The following is a 27,059-nucleotide window of genomic DNA, read 5'->3' on the forward strand; positions in this document are numbered from 1 at the left end:
CCCGTGTGAGCACAGAATGGGAGTATTTGTTTTTTCTTTTCTAAGCATTAAAAGATTTATTTAGCACCGAAGGTAACAGGAAATAAATCACTTTACATAACGAGTTAAGGTTTACATCATAAAGTCTTTACAGTGGAAAATGGCAGGTTATTTTTTTATTATTTATTAGAATGCGAGTATTTTAATGACAACCTTTTTATTGATCGTGACAACGTGAGTTCCACAGGCAGGACTGTCAGAGAAGTGAAGTACAGGATGAAGGAAAAGAATATATGACGAGGTCATGTGTGCGATACGTTCAGCGTTCCAACCCTGCAATGTTTTATTCCTCATATACCGTAACATCCTGCTAATAATTCGTTTTTGATCTTTATCACTTATACTACAGCAGCTATAAACAGCTCTCCCATTACCGGGACAACAAATGTACATTTCGATGCCTTTATCCAGAGCAACTTACATCGATATCATTTATACGAATCATCACTTGAGGGTTAAAGGTCATGCTCCATGGCCCAGCAGTGAAGCATGGATTTGAACTCACAACCTTTTGATCAGAAGTCCAGCATCCTAATCGCTGAGCGACCATTTCCTTCAAATCATTGCTGAAGATTATCCTGTGGTGCAAAACCTCCTGGATTTTTACAAACAGCTGATACGGAAAACTTTTCTATAAGCATTAAATTTATATCGCTGTACAAATGACACTGTAGGGGAACGTTAAAACCTCTACAACCGTAATCACAATTACAACCAAGCACAGAAACCATGAACCTGAACCTTCATTTTAGTCTGATTTGGAGTGAAAGTGCTTTGTGAGGAACTGTGATAAGACACACACAGCCAGTGTTGGGCAGTAACGCAGTTACTTTTAACAGTAACTAATACTGTAACGCGTTACTTTAAAAAAATAAAGTAACTCCGTTACCGTTTGTTGCGTTACCCGTTACTTTTTTAAATGAATTAATTTGGGCTGAAGTGTAGACTACAGTCTAACCTACTTACAGCAGCGTCGCATTGTAGGATTGGTGGATGAACCACTGTAAACACGAAGAAGATGCACTGTGGGCGTGTCTCCGTTTATTCATGTCTGTGCGGCAGTAATGTCGAGTCGAGGCGAGAGCAAGACGAGTTTCTCAAAGTGGAAATATGCTCATTATTTCACTTTAGTTGAGCAAAAAGACAAAAACTTTTAAGTCAAATGTAAGCTGTGTCTTTCTGGTTCGAAGCTCGTATCTACTGCGATAAACAGCAACTCCAATCTGTTGAAACACCTCCAGGACCTCCATGCCTGAGGAGCTAGTAGCTAGAAGCTAACCCAGTGTTCTACATTGTGGAAAGTTTTCATACTTCAGCTGTGAAAGGAACATTTTAAAGACACAACACAACAGCAGAAGCCACTTTAGTTTTTGATTGTGAATATATTATTCAGCTTGTTTTGTTATTTATTTCAGAAATCCTTGTGATATATTCCGGTTGTGTTGGTCTGACTTTAATAAAATAGTGTTTAAAAATGACTGTGTATAAGTCAGTTTTGTGTTTGTAGACCATAACACATAAAAGGGCATTAATGGGAACATTAAAGAAGGTTCTTCAAAAAAGTTACTAAAAAGTTACTTTTAACAGTAACGCGTTGGTGTAAGTAATCAACAAAGTAACTAAGTTACTTTTTAAATGACGTAACGAGTAACTGCACAACACTGCACTGCACACAGCACTGGTATAGGAGCTGCAGGTAGCTGCCACTCACTGGAGTTAAAAAGGGAGAGGTGGCAAGAACGAAACACTCGTGAATACAAAAAATACCTTTAAGTCATCTGAAACACGTGGAATTTATGTGTTATGATCTAATAATACCAAGATACCTTATAACAATAAAAAACCCACTAAGCGTATGTAGTGAAGCACGGTGGTGGCAGAATCATGGTACAGCGCAAGCTTCTCTTCAACCTTTCCTTCAGAGATTTCATCAGGTTATTATTGCTGAGTCAGTACGCTATGAGCGCTCACTAGGTCGTGTACACATTAGCGTGTGTTTCCAGAAAAGCTGCGCTCTAGAGATGGAGCAGGAGTGCTGCAGGCCCAGCTGGGGCCGAGGATCTGGTACTTTTATGCAGCGTTTTAGCTCCTAGCATCGACCCCCCCAACACCCACCCACTCGCAAATCTGTTAATGATTTCTTAGGCCGCTCTGTTAAGCAGGACGTGAGAAGCGCCTGAGCTTTGGGTGCCTTTGCATGCTTCTACATTCTCCAGATGGATCTGCTTAACTGCGGTCTGGAGCAGTACTGAAGGAATGCCCGGCACTGGAAGAGAAGAAGAAATGAAGAGGAAAGAGAGAGGGGGGAGAGGGAGGGGGGGTTGTTCACTGTTAAGAAGACAGAGAAGTAAAGTTAGCTGTATTCATCCAGTCTCATAGTGAATCACTTTGATTCTAGAGTTACTCGAGCCATACATCTGCTGTGTTCCTGCACACTCTATAGTGCAGCTTTAGGAAGCTCTAGGCTTGAAAGCGCTCTGAGCGTTACGGTGCCGCTCGACACGTTCGTATAAAACGCGACAGGCGGCTAGGGCGCGAGTGCTCAGAGAGACCGCAAGTGCTTATTTTTACAAAACAGTTTATTTTAAAATGTTCTTTACACTCAGTATGACAATGTGCTTGCACAGTACTTACAGTGGAGCGGGGCTCCGTTTTATACATAAAAAAATGTCTTTCAATAGAGAAAGAAATAAAAAGGGAGGGGAAAATAAATGAACAACAACAAGAAAAAAAAATTAAAATAATAATACACCACCCACACACCCCATTAAACCCAACACAGAGCTGTGGGAAAGAATCCTGGTTGCTATGGGAGCACTAGAGCTGCTGGCTGGACTGAGGACTGACCATATTAGTTAGTTTGGTATTCACATATTTACACAATAAACCACAAGCTCCACAGTCCGATTACAATGTCTCTGATTATTTAAAGGATTTCAAAAAACTATTTCTCAATATATTCACATATAAAGCAATATAATACATGTCGGGGGGGGAGGAGGAGAGAATTAATGCAACTTAAAAAGACGTGAGAGGATTTCATGATGTCGTTATTGTACAAGAACCCTGATGAGCTTTACCGCGGGGAAGAAGAAAAAAAAAAAAAAAGGAAAAAAAAAGGAAAAAAGGTCATACGCCTGGAAAGCTTCACATTGAACCGTCTTGAATCTTAGTAAAAGAGCACTAGTTAATGAGAGTTAATGTAAAACAGCGAGAAACAAGTTGATAAAACAACAAATGCTACATGTCTCTGCTGTGAGGAGAGTAAAAGTGGCCAAGAGTGGCTTAGAGTGAGTGGGTACATTAACGAACGTCCTTCACACGACAATTCTCTAAAAAGGTTTGTTTTTTTAAAAAAAATGCAGCTAAACGAAATGATCCCGAGATCCTGCGCAGTAAAGCCACACGCGACGCTCCGGGGCGAAGATGGGCGCAAACCTCTGATAGCCTGAGCCCCCTCCTCCCCTCCCCCACCAGAAAAGAAAATAAATAAAAAGTCGTCACACACTTCATCGTTCCAGCTCTTCCTGACAGGCTCGGCTTCTCCTTCGTCTGGAAGTCTTGATTAACAGCTGGTAATGAAATGCCTGTCTCCTTCGATAAGGGCCGCTGACACAAGCCACCGCTGACCGAGACTTTTCAAAACACGAACCAGGGCAACGCTCGCAGGCAGATAACGGAGGAAATGGAATGAGCTCTCGGGTTCCATGTTCTCCCCGGAGCTGCAGCGCGTCCTGCGAGTGAACGTGACGCTGTAATGCGGAGGTCGACGCGGAGAAGACGGAAAGCGTAAAAATGATATACGGGGGAGAAAAGTCTGTGTAGCACCCTATTTGTGCGTTTTCTGCACGTTTATCTGCTTGCTGGCTGTGAGAATTTTGTATGTTTTTTTTCCTTTCTTTTTTTTCGGCATGATTATCTTGTCTCCGTGCAGGGGCAGAACTTTCAGAGCAGCAGTAAAGGACAAGGTCAGAGTGTTAGTATAAAAAAAATCCAACAAACAAACAAAACAAAACACCACCAGATGGACTCTGAGGCTCCAGAGATGCCGGCGCGGGTGAGGGGGAAGGAGCCTACTCCAGTTCGGTGTCCTCTTTAGGCCTGTAAATAGTTCCAAACTTCTGCATGTATTTCTTAATGTATTCCTTGGTCTTGTGTTTAACGTTCTCGTTGCACTCCAGGTCCTCGGGGTTTTTGCAGGATTTGAGCTCCTTGTTCATTACTCCATGAGTCAACTGTAAACAAACACACACACACACACACAAAAAAGTTTTTAAAAACAAGGAAAAAATCACAAGTATTTATGAATATAACAGTTTATCTATCAGGGTACGAGTGTGCAGACGTAGCACGAGATATCCACAGTATGAAGATGCTCAAAATCTTATGCGCATGACAAACTTGGAGAGCTTCAGATTGATGATCCTAATCAAATGTTCAAATGACACCAGCCACGTTTACACGTACACTGTTTTGCCATTCCGATTCGAAAGATTCGGTGGATATGAGACGTTATCTAATCCGATGTGGTGTTTGCGTGTGCTGGCACTTTCCAACCGAATGACTCTGTGGCATGCGCACATTAGCCCATGTCCTGTTTGCCGCCTTTTATTCCTGTCAACATGGAGTTCCATTATTTCAGAATAATGAAAAAAAGGATGCAGGAAGCTGTGTTTTTGGTGGCTGTGCGTCAATACGTGTGGATGGAGGTCCGCAGTAAGGACCGGGGGGGGAGCAGGTTGCATTGCTGGAATTGAAACTAAACTTTCGAATGAATCGCTTGTTTTTCACACAGGTGCAGGGATTTATGGTCCCTGAAGAAGAAACCGTCAGAAATCCAATTCCGCCAATTATGCATTTCGCGGTTGTTTTATACAAACCCGGAAGTCGTGTTGCGGCAAATCATGTGTTCACAAGAGCACAGTAAAAAAATAGTGTGTGTACATCTTCTGCAAGTAATCGGTTTAAAGCGTTTACATGGCGGAATTTTATATTTCGTTCGAGTTAAAGAAAGGTTTATCTCACCCCTCTCAAACTGATCACAACTTTATACGGTTTGGGCATTTTTATTCCGATTGAGGTGTTTACACTGTGCCACCTGCAGGGTTTGGACCTCGTTTCTAAATAGTGTGTAAACCTTCCAATGCAAAATGTGGGCTTCATCAAAGTAATTACTTAGATTGATGTGTATATTTACATGCGGCTATGACCACACACACACACACACACACACACACACACACACACACACACACACACACACACACACACACACACACACACACACACACACACACACACACACACACACACACACAAAGACCTGGCGATGGAAAACAAGCATTCCTGATCAAACATATTCCACGTGTGGCTTTTACATAAGCGCTTGTTTAATAACGGGTCTGAACTGGTAAATGAAAAACATTAAACTGATCAAAAGTCTACGTTTTCCTACAACTTTCCTACGTACCCAACCAGGGTGTGAATACAAAAATACTTTTTCTGTATGAAAACTATTTTAGTCTTTTAGTAGTGGCAGGATTTCCTATGCAGCAGCATTGCCAAAAGCATGCCTCATTAAAAGCATCTTAAAAAAAAATAATAGAAGTAATGAAATTTATTTGAATTTAAAAAAGATTTTTTTTGTAGACACCCCAACAAATGTAAATGTATGTATTACCTTTAATTAAATGAAATTTAAAAAAAATCTTTACACGTGTAATTATCATGGAGATTCAACAGACATTCATATACAGTGACTTGAAGAAAGATAAACAAATATATATATATATATATATATAAAAAAGCACTTGTTTATTTCAGAAAATAGCAAACGGAACAAAACAAAAACAAACTTTCAAACTGAACTCCTCCTTACCTTCCTGGCGAGGTGTTTAAAATCCTCAGTGTTGCTGATGCGGCCCATTTTGCAGTCAGGCTTTCGAAATGGATTAAGGCATTGTACAATAAACTGTGACATCTAGGTATAAACAGGATGAAGCAGAAAGGTAAGTGAACGAGAAGAAAATGGAGAATACACTTCTGTAAGCATGAGTGTGTGTAGTATACCTCTTTGCGGAAGACCTCTTTGCTTTTCTTTGCAAGTTCGCTGGACGTGTCTGCTTCAGCTGTCTTGGTGGAAAACTGTTAACATATATCGAGGTGTTATATTTTACGATGTGTCCAATTATTTCTTCAGGGCAAATATCTTATAACTACAGACAGATGGGGTTTTGTTAGGATAAAAAAAAAGAAAAAAGAAAGAAAGTAAAATAAAGATTTTTTTGGAAAGCAGATCTAAAACAATAAGTAGAGCCAGAAGGAGCAAACATCTTCAATCTTTACTGCACAGCAGTCTGTAAGGAAAAAGGGTATGACAGATGTGGCATGACAAACCCCCAAAGGCCTTCATAAACAATTCCTAAAGTTTCTAAATGCTACCATAGATGCAGGCTGCAAAGGAAAACCAGTGCTTGGGGGCTCAGAGTAGAGCAGTTCAAACACGTATCCCTTTGCATAACAAAAAGTGCTGTCTCTCTCTGGGGACAGGTTCCAGCTGCTGTCTATTACACTGTGAAGCATCTTCAATTTACCACAGAGCTCAGACAAACCTCAAATGCTGTAGAGAACTCCAGAACAATGCAGGCAATTTTTCGGACCGTTCCCATTTAAAGAAACATGAGCTTTGGCGAGCCGTGAGTGAGAACAAGATCTTGTTCTAACCTTTGATGGATTTTCATCGTATGTTGGTGTCCCCAAGTCCATCTCAGCCTCATGCTCCACAGGGGCCTCTTCACCAACTCCGTCCCAGCTAGGAGGATCCCACTGAGTTTGCCTAATATACACAAGCAAAGTTTGTGATATCTTACACCCTTTATAAAAGAGATTTATTAAGCACTTGACTGAAAAAAAATAATATAATTACCGTGTGGAACACTTTAAACCTCGCTGCACCTCAGAATCCAATCTGATTTATATTAATGATGCTATACCATGATATTATTTCCATAGTCTACATTATGCCTGCTAATTATTTACATTTACAGCATTTGGCAACATTTTATACTTCATAATATACAACTGAGCAGCTATGGGGTTAAGGGCCTTGCACAGGGGCCCAGGAATGGCAGCTTGGTATGACTGGGATTTGAATTTGTGTCCTTTTGAGCCAAAGCTCGATGCCTTAACCACTAAGCTACCACCTCCTCTAATGAGAACAAATGCTACTTAAGTATTCATATTTACATATTCACAGGAAAAAGCCACTTTTGTAATGATGAGATCTAATGGCATGATCAAGCCATTGTCAAATTTTAGCATTAGTCAATAACCCCTAATAAACATCTCATTAATTCACTAATAACTGCTCCAACCTATTTAATACACCAAACAACTTCATATACTTATTTGTTCGAGAACACTGTTGATCTCAGTCCAACACGGAACACGGCATCAAAGATTCTCACTATCAAAAAGATTAGTGATTGAATTTGTTTTTTTTGTTTTTTTTTATCTGTAAATGAATGGTACTTTAGGCATGAATATTAGCAATCAGGATATCTTCACATCAGGTACACATCAGGTATATAAGGGGTACTACACAAGTTCTACAATGTCACCATGTTTACGAAAGAAACAAGCCCAACGAAAGTTATTTTCCCATAAAGACTATATCTAAGAAACTGAAGTATATTCTAACGATTGCTGTACTGTCAATACACAAGTAAGATACAAGACTTACACAACATATCAAAGAGTTATTTGGGACACAGAGTAAGATCTCGCTAGCAGAATTTTATACCTGGTGACTATATGATAGTAGTAGATCTTGCCCTCGGGATCCCGCGCCACCTTCCAGCTGGGAGGCAGGACAATGGTTTTAGGTTTGGGAGGTGAAGGAGGTGGAAGGTCCATGATGTTGTTGGGAACAATCATTTCCTGTAGGTAGGGGAGTTAGGAGTGGAATTACAATATTTGAACGGAAAAAAACAAAAACAGTGATTTCAGAGTATCAGTGTAAATCTTTTCTGTCCTTAACAGTGAACTGGGTCTTTTATTTGAAATATCGAGATCAATTTGAACATGTTCCAATGTGGCAAAACACATTCCTAAAACAAAATCAGCAAAAACAAATTACACTTTCTTTAAAAAGGTGCTATTTAATCCACATTTTAAAGAAATAAACTTCATGACAATTCAAAACTACTAGAAGCTTTTGTTCCTGTGTGGATATGTAAAAAAAAAAAAAAAAAAAAAAAAAAAAAAGGCCCAACAGCCCCCTCTAGTGGCGTTGTAGCCTTCATTACCTACCTGCTGTACAGTCTGCGATGTGACTATGGTGGTTACTGTGCCACCTTGCTGGACCACCACCCCCTGCTGGTGACCAGCATAGACCTGTTGCCCATGTAGGTAGCCAGTGGCTGGCTCTGTATACGTCTGCAGTGACACACGGACATGAGACAATTAGCAGAAGAAGTATTAGTACATACAATATGCCACCTTTTTTCAATTCTGCAAGGGCATGTTGTAGTTATATTATATTATGTATGAGTAAGATTTCCTGAATAAATAAGCTATATGCTAGTTAAGTGTCAAGTTTCCTACCTGAATGACAGGAGTGTTGTTCTGTGGGTAACCTGCAGGAATGCTGTAGATCGCCTGGCATGGCTGACCTTGGTAATAGATGGCAGTCTGTGGCTGGGCTGCGTTTGAGTACTGCTGAGCAGGCTGCACGGTCACTGCCTGCTGCGTATTGGGATCCCAAAGGGTTGCATAGCCTTGCTGGCCCTGCACTTGGGCGCCAGCTGTCTGAGCAGGAACCGACAGGACAGTGACGCCAGGGTCCTGAGCTGGCGCGGCTGGCTGGACAAACTGCTGTGGTTGGGCAGACGATGCCAACTCCAGGGTAGCAGGAACATGTGCCAGGGTTGTGGCTGAGCTAGCCGGAGTGGTGCTGGGAGACTGAGAAGCCAGAGTCAGGTCAGCTGCCAAAGTCTGATCAAAAGCAACTGTGCCAGCTGCAGTCACACACATAGGGTCTATGGGTGGTGTAGGTAATAGTACCTTGCCCGCATTGGGGTTAGATGGGTCAACATAGGTCTGAATAGGGTAGCCTGGTGGATAGTTCATGAAGCTTGGGCTTGCAGGATACACAAGCGGATTGAATGCTAGTCGTTGAAGCTGCTGCTGCTGCTGCTGTTGCTGCTGCTGCTGCTGCTGCTGCTGCTGCTGCTGCTGCTGCTGTTTCTGGGCTTCTCGTTGAGCCACCTCCTGCTCAAAGAGCTTCCGTCGCTCTTCTGTCGAAAGCTTGGTACGAGCCTCTTTGGTACGAGATTTTTTACTACTGCTGGATGAATCATAGCTTTGAAATAAAGCCACACGGTTAGGCACATGATATAATTGAGGAACTATATAGTGGTAGTGTCAACGTGTACTATGCATCTCACCGGTCTTCGTTTCTACGACTGCTCCTTTCATAAGGAGATGGGTACGGGGGAGAGGCAGAGCCTCGACGACGACGCCTTTCGCCGCTACGCAGCAACGAATCTTTTTCTCTGTCCCAGTCTCGCTCTCGCTCTCTCTCCCGGTCCCAGTCCCGCTCTCTCTCCCTGTCCCGCTCCCTCTCACGGCTGCTAGAGGATGTGCGAGGTGTCAGCATCGCTTCCCTGTCCCGACTACGGTCTGTTTATCAGAATTGAGAACGATTTGCATATGAAATAACAAAAAAAAAAAAACATATTACATGTCCAGGGATAAACTGGTTAAAAAAAATAAAATTACAACACAGTTCAATACATACGCTAAACAATACAGTTACATAAAATTCACATACCATTTGATTCTTTCTCTACCTGACTCTTCTTAGGGATCCTGTACACCTCCTGATTGATTGATTGACGAAAAATTATTATAATCGTTTTTTCCAATTATATTACCAACAACATTTAAATATCATTAAAAATAATGTACTAGTTATTGGCTTTTTTTTATGTAATCTTGCCTTCAGGTCTTTCCAGCTGTCAAGTAAGCGAGTAGCCATCTCACTGATGTCAGCAGCTCCAATTTGAGGCTCTTGGCTTCGTTCACTTTCCACATCAGAAACAGCCTCCTCCTCATCCTGGGAAGGTGTGCCCACCACAGTGCCCTCTGTTGCCACTATTCCCAGTGACAGCACCTCTGCTGTGCCAACCGCTGATACTGAAGCACTGCCCTCCAGAGTAACAACACGATCAGTAGCTGATGGGTCCTCTGCAGAGCTGGTGCCAGAATTAGGTGGAATGTTGTCAGAGTTGAGAGGTGCAGATTCTGGGTTAACTGTAGACTCAGCAGATGTGGTTTCAATTCCATCTGAAGGCATGTTGACATCAAGGGGTTCTGTAGGCACACTGCCGATGATTGAAGGAGCCATGATGTTAGCAACCGAAGGCACGATGCTCTCAATCTCAGAAGTCGTCTCAGAGCTGGGAGTGTTTTCATCAGGAGGATGCATAGAAGGGCTAGTGTCTTCTTCAGCTATGACAGGGGCAGGATCATGAGCTTGCTCTATGGCAGGTGTCTGTTCTTGACTTTTCATTTCAGTAGGCTTAGCTTCACAGTGCTCCTCCATGACAGCAGACAGGTTCTCATCTGTCTTGCTAGTTGGTTGCTCTGCAGAGTCCTCCACAGGTTCCTCTGCTTCCGTTTGATCCTGCTTAACATCCTCCTTTATCATCTCCTGTTTCGCTTCACTACTCTCCACAGCACCCAAAGCTTCCTGTTTAACTAGTGGCTCTGGGGTTACAGTCAGTTCCTCATTTGTCTCACTTTTTTCTGCTGTGCCCATTGTGACCTCCTGCAAGGGCTCCTCCTCCACCTCCTCCTCCTCTTCATCTTCCTCCTCTTTACCATCAGAGACCTTGCTTCCTTCTGAAAGAGCACTGTCCAGGCTGTTCTCGCTGATGATCTTTAGTCTGCGGTAGACAGCACGTTTTGGTGTGTCTCCGTCCAGCTCTGGTACAGTTTTGGCAGGGGGGCCGTCAGGGGTGTGTGGGAGAGGTGTGTGGGCTCGGGAGGTGCTCTCACTAGAGTAACCGTCTTGCTCTGTAGACTGGCCAAGTGGATGGCTCTGGGCCCAGCGCTGGATGAATTGGAGCACACGGCTCTCTTCCAGCATGTTCTTAGTAGAAATGGGCAGCACTGCCAGTGCCTTCATTATCTGTGCGGAGATACAGCAGGACAGTACAATAAGGAAGGATTCAGTTGTTATTTTACTGTAGTGTAGACAGTAAAAGCGTGTGCACTAAATATCGACTGCAACTAAATGTTTAATCAGAAATGGCCAAATATAAAAATCTACACACAAAAAACTAATGTAATATGTAGTAAAGTCAAAGATTTTGAGTATAACAAAACCACCACCCATTACAAATCATATCAATAAAATGCGAAGTTGAAGACCATGAAGAAAATCCTTTTCGGAGCTGGTTGTGCGGATGTGTATGTATGTACTCCGTGCACATTTACCTCCATCTGCAGTTTGATGTTATTAACAGAGTTGCTTTTGGCTTCAGATAAATCAACCATGAATATCCACAACAATGAGAGACCATGATGATCCAAAAACTGCTTGAGGCATGAAGAGTTTGAAGTGTTCTACAAACATAAAACATGGAAAATTAATATGAAATTGAGCTAATACATCATCATCATCTATTAAATCCTTTTACTAATATAAAATCGCAATTATGTTTTCAATGTGGGACCTACCTGAATGAGTTTTACGCAAGTCAGCCTCTGCTCCATAGTTTCCACACGCACCATAAGTCTGCAGAGTGAAACCACTTGTTTCTCATCACTCAGACCTTCCCCGTTCTCTAACAGAGCCTCCAGCTCTTCATCCACCTGTAACATGGGGAGCCAAACACACACAATGAGTTCTAAGGGCAAATAAATAAATAATAACCAACTGGTTACATTAGCAATGGAATGTTGTGAAAAGAGCCCAAATGTTGTCTGCAGAGCTTTAAGTTCATTTCCATTATAGCAGTGGAATTCACGTGTCAAATTTCCTTCAGCGCATATCATTTCCCGAATGGTATCGATGGACCAAAAGTGGCACTTAAAGTCTCAGAGCAATTAACATGTTCCTAGGTACACATCTGACCCAAATCAGCCCAGTATACTTTTCTCAATACTCCGGTCATTGATGCTGCATTGACTGCAGCGATCATCCAGATAAGAGAAAGTGTGTGTTTGTTTGTGCTACACACAAATAAAGCACTATAGGCTGCCATGATGAGATATTGTTAGGTTCATCTTGTTCCTGCTCTTAGATAGCTTGTACATTGTTAGGGCCGAAGCCACTTACTGTAGTCAGTGCACTGACTGCTTCTTTCTTCCGAGACCGCTCCCTTTGCTTTTTGCCTACTGCTGCCCGTACGCTAACACGATTCTCACCCCCCAGGAAGCCGCGACAACTTGGTGCTCCACAGTAGCATTTCTGTGCCTCTTTCCTGGGAGATGAAGATAAACATAATTCACAATATTAACGATACTTGAATCCTGTAAGAGACTGAACTAAAATGTATTGAAGGAAAATGAGGCAAATTTACCCATATCTTTGGAACTGGTAATCAAATGTGAGTTCTGTCCCAGCTTGCACAGCTTTGGTGGTAAAGAAACCAACCCTGAGCTGACCATTCACAGTCCACTGTTGGAGAGACAACAAACGGTTTATTAAAAACAAACAAACAAACAAAACAACAACAAAAAGGTCCTGCTTGAACAATGAGAACTTCCAGACACCATGGAAATTAGCCCTCAATAGCACTGACCTTCTGAGTTTCACAGTTGGGCTCACAGCTGTGGTTCATAAACCTTGAGCAATTGCCTTTCAATGTGGCATCAATGATCTATAAATGAAAAAGAGTACTTTAGGCAATTTCTAAATGACGGCGATTAAATGATTGAATCGAATGCTGCTGTTGGCGCATGTTTGTGTTTGACCAAAGGGTACAGGTTCACCTCATTGTTCTTCAAAGCCATGAAGTAGTAGTGGACGTTCTTGCTGCGAGCGTACTCTTTTACCCGTGACTTGAACTCCCTGTGATCCAGAACCTCTCCGCAATACTCCAACACAAATGTGTTCCTGGATTCAATCAACTTAAATTAAAATCTGTCTCTCAATAATCTCTGAATAATGTCCTTTATGATATTGGGCTCATTTGCACTTGGTACTCACGACTGTAAGTCTCTGGCAGCCCGCAAACCCCAGCCTTTGCTTTCAGTTAGAATGACTTCAAAATCTGCGTGCTGCTTCATCTGAAAGCGCCGGTTTGAGCAGTATACTCCATTTAAGCACCGTGATGAGCTTATAAAAAAAAAAAGAGAGGAAAAAAAACACTTCAGTATTGTGAATACTACAGTATTGCAGTGATACAGTTTTGTTTTACAGTTGTAATGTTAATTGATAAGCCACGTTAAAGCTAAGCAATTGTGCACAAGGCTTAAGCAAAACGATCGAATATGAGGTCACATACCATTCGATCATCAGCAGGCGATTCAAACAATCTTCTCCGCACGCCATAACTCCCTGTGCCCGCTCCTCTCTGGAAAGGACCGCGCACTCACACTGCATTCGCTTAATATCTCGATGCGACTTATTCTTCTTGCTATTTTTAACAGAGATTTGATGGATTGTTAGTAGGGCTCCACGATTTGGAAAAAAGAAATTTCATGTTGCGATTATTGTGGTCAATACTGTAATATGCGATTGCGATGTAACAATAGTATCGTGAGTCCAATTGATTGTCATCAAGGAAATTGCACACAGATCAGTGATAATGCTGAAATGTGTTTTTGTAAAACTGTAAAAGGTTTTCAAAAATAATACTTTTTTTTTTTTTTTTTTTTTTTTTTTTACAAAATTTAATAACAAAGTACGGCTAAATTAAATAAAAACAATAAACAAAAACATATAAACCACCTTCACAAAAATAAGATATTTGAAACATTTTGTCCAAACAAACAAAAGTAAGATACAGTATACGTCTACACACTTGAATTGAGGCATTTTTGCATTCAATATTACTAAAGGTGTTTAACCTTTTTGTTATGGATGATTGCTAAAGATTTGTATGGTGTGGGAGTGGAGAAATGTGGTGGGAGGGCAGAGCCATGGAGGGGTGACGATAGGAAACTTGCCCATGGTTCCAAAGGGATAGAAACAGTCCTGTTTATGCAGGATGTACCAGAGACCAGAGAGAGAGAGAGAGACCAGAGAGAGATATATATACATATATACACATACACACACCGGTCGTAGCTGATGGGGATCTGTGTGGGAAAGGGAAGGTTGCCAGGTAAAGGCGCGCCAATCCGCGAGTGTGCACGGGTTACACATTTTGGAGTTGAGGAAAGACGTGCGTTACCGTGAGTGGGCGTGAGTACGAGAAAAGGAAAGTGGCGAGTCAAAAGTGAATGAAAAGTAAATAAATAGTCTCTTTCTTCCGTCCCGGAACCAGTGAGATCTGTTAGATTTTACTGATCACCAAGTGATGGTGATTGCCATATAACAGAGTTATAACCAGTTCAGTGTCGGTTTGCTCGCCATCCATCTTCACCCGGTCTCCGCTCTGCACACCAAAAATTCACGTGACCGCACACGGCTTACGTGCGCTGCCTAAACGGAGACTGTCTGGTCTTTTTTTGTTTTGTTAGCGGCGCGGAAAAATCTGCAAACCTTTCTCAGAAAGTGTGTCTCCACACGTGCGCTTACATATTTTATTAAATCGCAGCGTTTGGCATCATATAATCGCACAAGCTGACATCGCGATTGCAATGCGATTAATCGTGCAGCACTGGTTGTTAGTTATTTTAAACATGAATGTCCTAAAATGGCTTTTAATCGCCTTACTGACGAAAAGCAGTATTTTAGCAATAACCAGATAAACAAACATTCCATGCACAACAATTTTGTTCTTATAAGTAAGCCTTAAGCCTGAATGTAAGTTTTAACCTAGCTTTGGATTAATTATATACACAGAGAGAGAGAGAGAGAGAGAGAGAGAGAGAGAGAGAGAGAGAGAGAGAGAGAGAGCTTGATTTAACAGATACAGGAACAGATAGATTTGACTGATCACATGACTTGACTTGCTATTAAACAACCTTTCATAAATTTGGATTTCTTTTCCCAATGTTATATTCTGATCGTTATAAATATGAATATGATTTAAAAAATGTAATCAGGAAGAGATACTGACCGTTCTGTCAGGTAGACGTTTTCCTCAATAAGGTCGAAATAAGGAGGCATCTTTTTTTGCTTAGCTTTATCCTTCCAATTACCAGGATCGAAAAATTCTTTCAGACTAAGCAGTGGACGTTGTTCTTCTTGCTGCGAGGAAACCTTGGTCTCTTTTGTGTCCTTGCTCCGCTCATGCTCCTCTAAGCATTCTCGCTTACAAGAAAGACCTGCTTCAGCCTCATTGTCTGATTCTGACTCCAAGTCTGGCCTTCTTTTCTTGGGTGGGCCTCTACCTCGATGAGGCTTTTGGCTGCTTTCCCTTGGTGGCTCTGAGATTATCTGGCTCTCAGCAGTGGCTGTTACAAAGCTGCAATTGCTGCTTATCTCATTGGCTTGAACAAATGCAGATGACCCTGGAGGTTTTCTAGATTGTACTCCACCATCAAGTCCAAATGCTTTTCCCTCGTAATCTTCCTCTTGGTCATTAGTTAAAGAGTCAGGGTGGATCTGGTACACCGACTCATGACAAGGAGAAGGCACAAGTGTATTGCCCGGCATGCTTTTATTAAAGACGCTAGCCTGGGTCCAGTAACCACCATCTTGTCTGGCAAATGTACTTTCTATATGGGGTGGGTGTTGAGTGCTGTGGCTGCTGTCTGGCTGCTGAAATGTGCTGCTGGGCTGCTCGGTCTGGCTGAAATCACAAATCAGGTTCAAACCATTTTGGGGCCTGAGATTATCTGTGCAAATAAACTCTACAAATTGTTCCTGTCCGCCCTTTCTTCCATGCCAACTGTCTGGATTGTCCTGATACTGGGGACACCCTGATTCAGCCTCTCTCAAAATATAGCTTGGTACTTGGTCAGTTCGGACACAAGTCTTTGGTCTTTCTTTGACAGTGCAGTTTCGGTCTGCATGACCCAGTGTTGTGGTTGCCTCAGATTGGCTAGTGCTGTCGACCAAATCGCTCTGGGACTGGTAGGGCGTGTGCCCAGAAGGCAGACATTTATTCTCAGCAACTGACAAGAGATCATGTTTGCTTCCTTCGAGTGAACGTTCCAAAGGCTTAACTGGAGTCTTAAAAATACCGGGAATTTCATTGTTAATGCTTATACTCAACTCATCTGGCTGACAAGTTAGCTGTCCAGAGAGAGTTGATGAGCTAGTCGGTGGTGTTGGCCGGTCAGTTGTCTCATGGGTTATAGTAGAATTCTTTGGCACAACCACCACAGAGTGTAACCGCTTCAGACTGACCTGTCCATCATCTGAATCAGAGTCCGAGTCATCAGTTTCACTCTCCTCACTGTGGCTTTTACCATCACAGTTGAACGAAAAAGACTTTTGAGTCAAAGGCTTATACGCGTCATCACTGTTTAATTGATCAGAACTGGCATATGTCGGATCAACATGAATAACAGGATCTGGACTGCAGCTACGATTCAGAGGACCTTGATTTGCCACGGACCTGTCAGCTATATGTTCAGTACCTTCATCATCGGTTTGTTGTGCATCAGCAGCAAATGGCTGCTCAGAATCTTGCATGATTTCTCGCTCAGGCTTTGTTGTTGCCTCGTTCGTCCACTCGACCGGAATTCCCTCTTCCTTTGAGCAGTTTTCTTCATGGAAAGCGTCATTGGTAAATTCAATTTTCTTAACTGAAATAACCTTTTTCACATAGGAAGTCTCATTGTTAACCTTTTGGGAGGACTGATTTCCTGAAGTGTCTTGACCAACAATATCCCAGCGTGACTTTTTACCTTGGGCACCCTTATGTTTTATAACTGCAGCATGAGTCTGTACAGGTTTGATATCTGCCTGCTCACTAACTTTTTCAGAGGTTTCGACATTCACCGGTAGGGGACCGACTTCATTAATAAAAAACAACTGGGAAACAAATTTAGTGTTCGGTTTCAAGCATTCTCCAGGTGGTAATTCTTTCACAGAAAGAGTGTCTGGCAATGAACCTAATGAATCCTGACTGGGGCTGTAGCCTGGAAATGGTGGCTCAATTAAGCTAGAGGAATCAATAGTTTTGAAAAAGGTACCAACATTTGCCACGTTAGTCGGTGCCTCTTTCACGATCTCCACTTTATTTTGAACTGTAATGTCGGTCTGCTTTGCAAGCGGATCATCCGCTAAAGAAATGTCCTTGTGCGTAATGTGGATTTTACTACCATTCTCTTCACTGGCAGCTGGACCCTTTTCTTTGAGATCAGAATCTTGCAACTCAACATGACTTCTCAGACTGTCCTTTAGGATAACTTGCTGTTGTTGAGAGGAATTATTTGTTAATTTAGACTGCCTGCTTTCTTCATATTGGGAACGAACATCCACCTTGCTGAATTCTCCCTGAGACTTGTTTTTGTCAGAACCCAAGTGTGGAAGTTTAGCATTAATATTTACTTTCGCTAACAATTGTCCATCTGCTCCAACACTACTCGACTTTGAATCTGAATGACTTGTTTTTTTATCAGATAACCTAGGAGACCGGTCTGAGTTTAGAAATTGCATTTTTATTTTGTGCTCATCATCAGAGTCTGAACTCCCGCTTGTTTTTTGGACCTTTTTCTCAGATCTTAATACGTTATTCGAATTGGGTGTTTTACCGTGTATCTCCGATTTCGAATGGGAATTGGAGTTTTTATGACTGCCTTTAGTCTCTGGAGAACTCCTTTTACTTGGCTCAGTGCAACTAGTTCTCCCAGATCTCTCTATTCTTGAGTACTGTGTTCTTTTGTCAGATTCTGACAAATGAGGAGAAGACTTTGAGTCGGATTTTGAGTCTCTGTAGGATTTTGAATGAGAGGACGTCTTCGGATCTCTTTGTGAGCTAGAGTATGTGGAGGATCGGCTTGAATCGCTGCCTCGAGTCCTGAGCTTCCTGAGGTCATCTTCAGAGTCGGAGCTGTCCCGCGATCTGCCATCACCTCGGGAGCGTGACCTCCTCCGTTCGCGTGAATTTCTGTGGGCTCTCCTTTCAGAATCATGATAATGTGACCTATCTGTCCTTGACTGCCTTTCATTTCTTGATCTCTCAGATCTGGAGTATGAAGAACTTGTCCGAGAACTTCGGGATCTAGACCGTGACCGACTCCTGGTCCTCCTTCGATCAGAACGAGAAGATCGTGAGTAGGTGTGTCTAGAGTCTCTCTCCAATTTACTTCGGCTAGACCCTTTTTCATCCTTCTCCTCTCTCTTATCTGATCTGGATTTGTCAGATACGTCACTTTTGGAGCCCGAGCACTTCTTAACAGAAACACTCTGACTATCAGACTTCGCCACATTCTTGGAATCACTAGACTTCAGGTTAGAAGATATCCGAACAGACTCACCATCAAAGTCAGAACCTGGCAGAGTATTGTCTGACTGGTGGACATTTTTGCTGTGTTCAGGCTCAGAAATGTTTTCCTTACACTCGTTCCCAATATGGCAGGAATCGCTTGGTCCCTTAAGGCGAGTGTTTAATTTCTCCTGAGCGCTTTCCTCTCTGTTAACTTTTTCTATACAGTCAGGGACAGAGTTTTGTTGGAGGGGAGCCCCAGGGGGTTCACCTTCAATTCTTGTTGAAGATCTAATTAAAACTTCGGTCTCTGAGATGGCATCATTTAAAAAAGCACTGACTGTGGGCTGTTCTTCAACAACAGACATACTCAAAATCTGTTTCTTAAAATGCATCATGTCATGTTTCGCTTTGCAGGTGAGGGGTACTGGGGACTCTGTGGGCACAACAGGGGGTTCAATTTGCTCATTCTTGCTTTCAGCACTTTGTTCTGTTGTAAGGTCTGCAGGGGGCAAATTTGTAGACTGCACTGCAGGAGAAATTTCATTTGCCGCTTTCTCTGGACTTTGTGGGACAAGGAACACTTTCTGGCGTGGCTTCTTAGTCTGGGTGAAGCTGAATGAGACCTTCTGTCGACCCTGTTTCTCAAGATTCACTTTAGACTGGAGATGGTTTGTTAAAACAACTCTAGGAGCAAGGCCTCTAAATATGACTTGCTGTGAGGTGTTTTCAACCTTGATCTGGGAATGAACAAAAGAGCACAATAAATTCAATAATCAGAACATCATACGCATTTATAAGGACAGAGAAAGCTTCACAACAGAAGATCCAGAAGAAAACTTGCATACCGAACCATCAATTGTGTTTTCCCTGAAGTCATCATCAGCAGCAGGTCATAAAAAAGAAAAAAAAAAAAAAGGATATTTTAATTAATATTTATGGAAAGACATTTTATAATATTAAATAGAATATTAACAATATATACATATTTAATAGATAATATTTCAATTAAAAAACTAGTTTAAAATTATATATATATATATATAAAAAAAGGTACACATTCTCCAAATAGACCAATTCCCAACAAATGGAGTGCAATAGTGTAACGTTCAACCAAATATCTAATTATTCCATTCAAGGAAATAGAACATTTTTTAATATGGCAGTGTAAAAAGAAAGAGAAAAAGAAAAACACGCTGTTAATCACCCTACACGACTGATTGCTAGCTACTAACTTCCTATAGTAAAAAAGCAAAGAAACTACTGCCTTCAGTTCCTAGTCCTAGTACCTATTACCAGAATGAACATGAGGCGAGCCTTCTGCAATCATGTTGTGAACAACAAAATAGACTATAACAAATTTTCTACTGAAATGTGTAAAACAATATTTCTATTTCAATTGTAGCTCACTTCCATTGAGAAAATAACACGTTTCACTATTCAACCAATAGGAATAGTGTACTTTTAGCAGTTTTGCGCTGCATTTTTAAGCAGCAGAATGTTATAAATAGATTCATACGGATATCAAGTTTGTCCTTTTGTAACATCTATGCTCCACTAAGCTACCATTTCAATTCACCTTCCTCTTCACAAGACTGTAAAACACTGGGGGGAAAAACAGTAGATCAGTAACTTTACAGAATCATCACCAGGGTCATTTACTGCATTAGGGCCATGATTTCTTTTCTTTAGTCGGCCTTAATGCATTTAACTACATAACTACCTCATCACGCATCAGGTTCAATTGATTTTACTGTCATTTCTGGACTATAAAGCGCACCCATATATAAGCTGCACCCACTGAATTTTACAAATATTTTTATTTTGAACATAAATAAGCCGCACCTGTCTATAAGCCTCAGGTGTCTACACTGAAACTAATGTACTTTACACAGGCTTTAACGAAAGAAACGTTACACACGGTGTAACGGGTGAAATATGTTGCGCTTCATTTAGGAGCATAGGGCGCATTTTGGGAATAGCCTGCCACTGCATTTTTTCCGGTATTACTGCGTGTTCAAGACGAGGATTATGTCCTTATTATTTTCTGATGCTCATTTCTAAGTTTCTTTGACTAACCAGTAAACGCTGTTGCCAAGAAAAAAAAAAAATAAAGCACGAGTTTTTTGGAAACCTGTCTGTGCTTATATGATTTCTGCAACTGAAGTTAGTGAGCTCTCCCTTCACCCAGACTCAACGCGCAACAACGGCTTGTATCTAAACAGTAGCCGACCAAGAAAGTCATTGTTCACTGTCTTCCTCCTTCCTTTCACAACTATTTCTCTCGGGAGTTTATCTTTTGGCATCGCCGTGCGTTTAAAAAAAAACGTTTTTTCCCCCCGATGCCATGCAGCTCAGAACACAGGTGATAATAAATCACCTGTGTTCAGTTGCAGTTTTTTCATTCCCGTTCGAAAATTTCATTGGTCGAATGTTATGGGGTTCAGTTTTTTGGCTTGAAGTTTGTGAAACCGGGAAAACCCCAGGAAAAATTAATAAATAAGCCGCTTCGTTGTTTAAGCCGCGGGGTTCAAGACGTGGGGAAAAAGTAGTGGCTTATAGTGCGAAAAATACGGTAACTTGTACACACTGATCAGGCATAACATTATGACCAACTGCCTAAATGTCTACTGCCTAAGTCCTGACCCTTTGAGCATTAACACCTTAACGCTTTTCCCGCAATTTGTGCTACAGGAACTCATATTTTGGATCGGACCACATGGGTAAGCCTTCACTCCTCACATGCATGAATGACTCGGCCGCCCAGGACCCTGACGCCGGTTCACCACTGTTCCTTCCTTGGAGCACTTTTGATAGATTATTACCACTGCAGACTGGGAACATCCCACAAAATCCCCCAGTTTCGGAGATGCTCTGCCCCAGTCATCTAGACGTCTAAAATTTGGCACATTTTTCCTGCTTCTTACACGTCAACTTTAAGAACAAAATGTTGCTGCCTAATATACCATATACTACTAGGTACCATAATGTTATAATGTAATGCCTAGGCTTTTATTTGCCTGATAGATTAGCTACTGTGTTCCTTTTTTACATACTTGCATGAAATTACAGACACTACAAACAGAACCACTCCCTTCAAACCTGAGCTTGCAAACTCCTTTCAGATCTGTGGGTAACACTGATGAATTTATTTCTATCGTACAATGGTCTGGTTATGGCACACAAATGTAACTTTTAACCTGAAAACAGGAATATCACTTCTTGTTAAGAACTAAATAAGGATCTCAAGGCAAAAACTAGGTTACATGACCCACAGAGAATCATTTATTTCCCGTGACCTTCATAAGCGCCCTAACAATGGCAGCTGTAATAAAAAAATTAGTTATTACTTATTAAACTATAATGCATGAACCAATTATGCTGTTTGATAGACAAGCATCTTTGAAAGAAAAAAGAAAAAGGCAGCCATTCGAGTTTAACTTGTGTGCACATTAAAGAAGAAGAAGAAAAAAACTAAAGCGTTTAAATGAAAGCCTTTTATAAACACACACACACATGCGGTCTAATGTCTACATGGATGATTATTTTTGCTGAAGCTGCTCACAGAAAAACACATTGGCTCTCCACAAAGACGGCCGAGGCTATAAAAGATCCCGAACACCCTGAAACTGAGTTACAGTATAGTTTCCCAGGGTCATACAGTTTTCCAAGACGGATTCCTCTCGGAACAGACCTCGCAAGGGTCAATCAATGAAGTTGAGTCCTGGTGGTGATAGATTCCAGCATGTACTGTGACATTCTGAAGCAGAACATGACACCCCCATTAAGAAACTGGGCCAAATGGGTGTTTTCCAACATAATAATGACCCCAAACACATCGCCAAGATAACAACTGCCTTGCTGAGGACGCTGAAGGTGATTGAGTATCCAAACCCTATTGAGCACCTGTGGGGCATCGTTAAGCGGAAGGTGAAGAAGCGCCATGTGTCTAACATCCAGCAGCTCCATGATGTCACAAAGAGGATCCCAGCAACAACCTGTGCAGCTCTGGTGAATTCCATACCCAGGAGGCTTAAGGCAGTTCTGGATAACAATAGTGCTCACACAAAATATTGACACTTTGGACAAAGTTTTACATGTTTACTTAGGGTGTACTCACTTTACTCATGTACACACGGTTATTTTGACAATAATGGCTGTATGCTGAGTTAGTTTCAGAGGACAGTAAATCGGTACTGTTATAGAAGCTGCACATTGAAATCTCTAAAAATCAGTGGCGGGTGGTCAGGGCCAGCAAAGCCTTCTCTGCTGACCTAAACACCATCAGAAGCACTGACCTACATTTACATCCTAAATTCTAATATTGGCTCCATGAAATTGTATTAATTTATTCCCAACAGTTTATTCTCTTCATTTCGTAGCGTTTCTTTTGGCTGCACTGACTCCAGTACGTGTATGTTAGATTTCTTTGTCCAATCACATTTCAGCGTCTATATGCTGCCATGTCGTTCTAATCTGGCAAGGGCCTTCAGAATCAGTAGTGCTGGCCGATGTACTGTAACCTATATTAGCAATGGGTCTGTTTCTTTAACTAATCAGATTTCATATTCGCCTTACAGGGCAGCTAGCTGGCCCAGAAGAGCTTCAGCATTTTTCCGTCCTCTGATTGGTTGGTCAGAGGGGAAACTGTTACAGCCAAGTTCAACTGGCAAAACACGTTTGCAAACATTAATACATCGGAGTTAGAATATTTTACACCCACAATGGCTGACAGAGAAACAGAAATTGACTTAGTCTCGGACATACTTAAAAATCCATATCGAAGGTGGACTTTTCCAGAAAAGCTAGACATCGTGAGGAGAGATCAGCCAAAACCAACGCTAGCTAGCTTGTCTCAGCCCAGGAAAGGGTTTGTTCGCCACTTCCAGACCAGTGAATACAAGCGGAACCACTGGATTACAGCCTCTGAGGAACGGTGCAAATTATGAGTCTGCATCTCTGGTGAGGTTTTTTTTTTATTTACATTTTAATATTTTTGGCATGTTGTTAGACACATATCGATTCTGAACTGCTCCAGATAATGTAGATGGCACAGTTGTGATTGTAGTATAAAGGTTTGGCGTCTTAACTGGGTTTCTTGTTTTAGTTAAATGGTTTTCACCCTCCATATGTGAAATGCTTCTCTCTCTGTAATGCCACGTGTTGTTATATTGCGTTTTTTTATAGTATGGATGGTTTCTAAAATTGCAACGTGATCGTGGTGGTATTAATAGGTGGATTAAGTCAAGTAAGTCCCAAGGCCCAGGTACCAAATGCACACCACTGCTAAAAACCTATCCAAGTTTAATTTCTATAGTATTGTCCCTTGAGAACATGTAATTGAATGGTTGCTGAAATGTGAGGGGTGTACTTACTTTTGTGAGGTACTGTATATACACGAGTGAGGTGCCAATTTGCAAAGACAAATAATACCATTCTTTAAAGTTCAGGTCAAATTCATTCATATTGTTGGCAGAATACAAATTTTGATGAAAAGATGCAAAAAACAAACAAACAAAAAAACCAAAACAACACACTGCTCCATTAAAGGTTTGCAACAGCATTGAGCAACTTACATAAATCTTACATGGAAAAAAAGACTGGAAAAATTAGGACTTCCTAAAGCTCGCTTTCCAGTCAAACTGAACCATCGAAAGAGAAGGGCCTTTGAAAATAAGATATCCAGGGACCCAATAGTCAGTCGAACAAAGCTCTAAAGATCATGCATGAAGATGAGAGAAACTTGCAGAAGGTCAAAAAAATAAATAAAATAAAATCACATGGATTTAGCTTTGACATTTTGGGATATGGAGTGGAGTTTTTCCTCACTGCACCCACCTGACATAAATGTTTGCATCATAATAAAAAAAATGGGTTTAATTTGCAGCCCTCAGAGGTGCTAATAATTACAGCTTCAGAAACTTGACAATACAATGTCTGACCCTGTGTGAGAAAGTATCTCTAGTCACACTGGGATCTAAGCCCATCTTTAAAACAATGAATCACCAATGAGATCTTTGAGAAAGACAACAAAACCTGTCTGCCTTTGAAGGTGTGTACAGGAAGAAGAAGAAAGAAAAAGAATAAAAAGAAATAAAATAAAAGTTGCCACAGATCTTTTCTTTTTTTTTTTTTTCAAGAATAGAGATTATGCAGCTTATGAAAACAGGTGACAACAGTTGAAAATTTAGCTTTGTATTATTTATACTTATCTGCCCAGTCATCTAAAATCCTTTGCTGATGAAGGACTAATCTGTGTGTGGAGCTGGTACAAAATTTCACTCCAGCCTCGCTAAACACTTACATGCACTAACTTCCGATAATCCGGGGGTCATGATAACCTGATCGTCTATTAAAACCAGGAAACACGTAACATGAAATGAAAAGGCAGCATTCTCGCCAGTCAGAAACAACACACAAGTTTACCCTCGATCATAGTTGCTTAGTGACACGTGTGGAGCTTACCTGAGTTCAGGATTCAGCAGTGCATCCATTTTGAGGCAGGCCGAGCGAGGAGCACCTTGATGGAAGCTCCCTCACTGGGATAAAGCAGCTCAGAGAAGCACGCTCTCTGATGTAATGCAAAACCTGCCGAGAAGCAACAACAACAGACATGACTCTTCGGTTGCGTGCTACTCTCTTCTCCCTATTCTGATGAGCTCCCTAGACTGGGGTGCTGATTTGTTTGCACCTCAATGTGTATGATATATTTTTTTTTAACTTGTGCACTAAAAAGTTGAGGTTGTTAGTCTCCCTGATGAGCTAATTAGGTTATGGCAAGAGCGAACTTGTCTGTGTGGTGTGTCTAATACTTGGGTCAGGAGAACAACTGTGACACTGTCAGAAACGTGCAAGATAAAACACAATGAAGAAAAAAATCTGCTAGTGTTAATGGGAAGATGGAGAGCTGCGTGACGCCAAAAAGAAAACCAAATTAATATGCAAATTTTTGCCCTGACTCTGAAAATCAAGGGTAAACACGTCTCAGGAGAACTGCACGAGTCTTAGCTAGACATTTGCAAAAAAAAAAAAAAAACGAGCGTTACTACGTGCTGGTGAAATCCTACAACACTGATCAAATGGTTTTTTTTTTGGGGGGGGGGCTTTCTTTTTAAACCGGGTGCAAAGCAGTAGGTTACCTGTCCTTGGTCAAAGAGGGTACCTTTTGTCTCAGAGAGCAAAAGCCTTACATGTGCAGAAAACGATGGCAGACCCTCAACATAACGCACACTCGATCGATGCAACAACACAAAGGCCAATAACACACACACACACACAAACCCTTTTTGGCTGTAGAGAATAGGTGCCCGTGTAATATGCATGTTCAATGTTACACGTTTGAATCTCGAATAAATTTGTGCAGAAACAATCCTAATCGTGCAAATGATTTCGAGTCAGCCCATGCTAACCTCCTATCGATTCTCTTTGCTCGCTGGAAGCAAAACGAGCGGACAGAAACGTGTGAGTTGAATATGGCAGCCTGCGAGAATAACCCCAATAAAACGGCTGCACAGGAAGCAGGCGTGGGGGGAAGGCTGTGAAATTTACACCGCAGATACAGAGGCCTAGTGGCGAGGCCTCTGTGTCCGTCCGTCCGTGTTATCGGGACAGTCATACACCAGATCTGTTTCGGCTCATTCACTGATTGACACGGTTGTGAATGAGGTTATCTGATAGAGGTTTCGGACACATAGTGGGTTATAGTTTAGTTTAGCATATACGCTGCGATTGACCAGTTAGACATGAGGTTAACAAATGCTACAAAAAGTCGGCTAGTTCACTACTAGTTGTAAGGTGTATGTTTTTTTTTAAAAACATCTTACAAGTGATCATTGATTGTTTTAGGTCTAAATATAACAGGAGAGTGATTTCTGGGATTTAGAGACTGCTAAACCAATTGAACAGGAGACGGATTTCTGATTAAACCAGGCGGATAACTAGAACCAGTTAGCTCGGGGGGAAGAATCAGTAGCGGTTTAGCTAGCAAGCTTTGCTGTAGATGTTTGTGTATAAAGTTGGGCAAATTGATTAAATGCGATGCAAACACGGAGAAAATACTCACTTCGGGCTCTGGTCTAGTTCAGGTAAATCCCCCATCGTCAACACCAAGAGAGGCAGGAATCTCTTTGGGCTGTTTGATAAACATCCACCATGAAACGTCAAATCCACACGGACGGGATAGCCAGCTTAGCCTCCAACGAGCTAGCCGGCTAACACTCCTCAAAAACAGCTCGTCCCACGGATTCAGTAGATGCGCTTCGGGATTTTTAGGTGAGCTTCAAGCGAATTTTCGAGACAGGTTAATCCAAATGGAGTCCATGAAGAGAGCCGAGGTTTGCTTCTGGTGCACTTTCTCAGCACCGTCGAGCATGTCGTGGAAAGCAGACTCCTTTTTGCTTCATGGTCTAGTGAAGACGGCCAGGGCAAACTCACACACACACACTCACTCACGCTCCTGACTCGATACAATGCACCGGTTTGGACTCCTCCTCCTCTTCAGCTGCATTCACAGAGAACACC

General features: G+C 41.7%; 1 protein-coding gene across 2 annotated transcripts; it reads right to left on the reverse strand.

Annotated features, from left to right (window-relative positions):
• Positions 1–2,600: 2,600 nt before the first annotated feature.
• On the reverse strand, positions 2,601–27,041 carry setd2 (SET domain containing 2, histone lysine methyltransferase). 2 transcript variants are annotated; one of them, XM_083553960.1, is made up of 23 exons: positions 26,602–27,041; positions 25,005–25,127; positions 19,388–19,409; positions 15,279–19,279; positions 13,557–13,688; positions 13,259–13,387; positions 13,042–13,165; positions 12,852–12,929; positions 12,630–12,727; positions 12,386–12,530; positions 11,785–11,919; positions 11,542–11,670; positions 10,040–11,233; positions 9,872–9,920; positions 9,486–9,720; positions 9,103–9,400; positions 8,644–9,000; positions 8,350–8,475; positions 7,841–7,977; positions 6,763–6,874; positions 6,109–6,183; positions 5,918–6,019; positions 3,381–4,274 (listed from the first exon to the last, which is right to left on the reverse strand). In XM_083553960.1, exons 2-23 carry the CDS (start codon positions 25,031–25,033, stop codon positions 4,113–4,115), a joined length of 7,869 nt encoding a protein of 2,622 aa, XP_083410086.1. In that variant the 5' UTR covers positions 25,034–25,127; positions 26,602–27,041; the 3' UTR covers positions 3,381–4,112. The 2 variants fall into 2 exon arrangements, with proteins under 2 accessions (XP_083410085.1, XP_083410086.1); XM_083553959.1 differs by having other exon boundaries at positions 2,601–4,274; positions 8,644–9,400.
• Positions 27,042–27,059: the final 18 nt, after the last annotated feature.

Source organism: Silurus aristotelis (assembly GCF_946808225.1).
Source record: "Silurus aristotelis genome assembly, chromosome: 1".
Classification (NCBI taxonomy): domain Eukaryota; kingdom Metazoa; phylum Chordata; class Actinopteri; order Siluriformes; family Siluridae; genus Silurus; species Silurus aristotelis.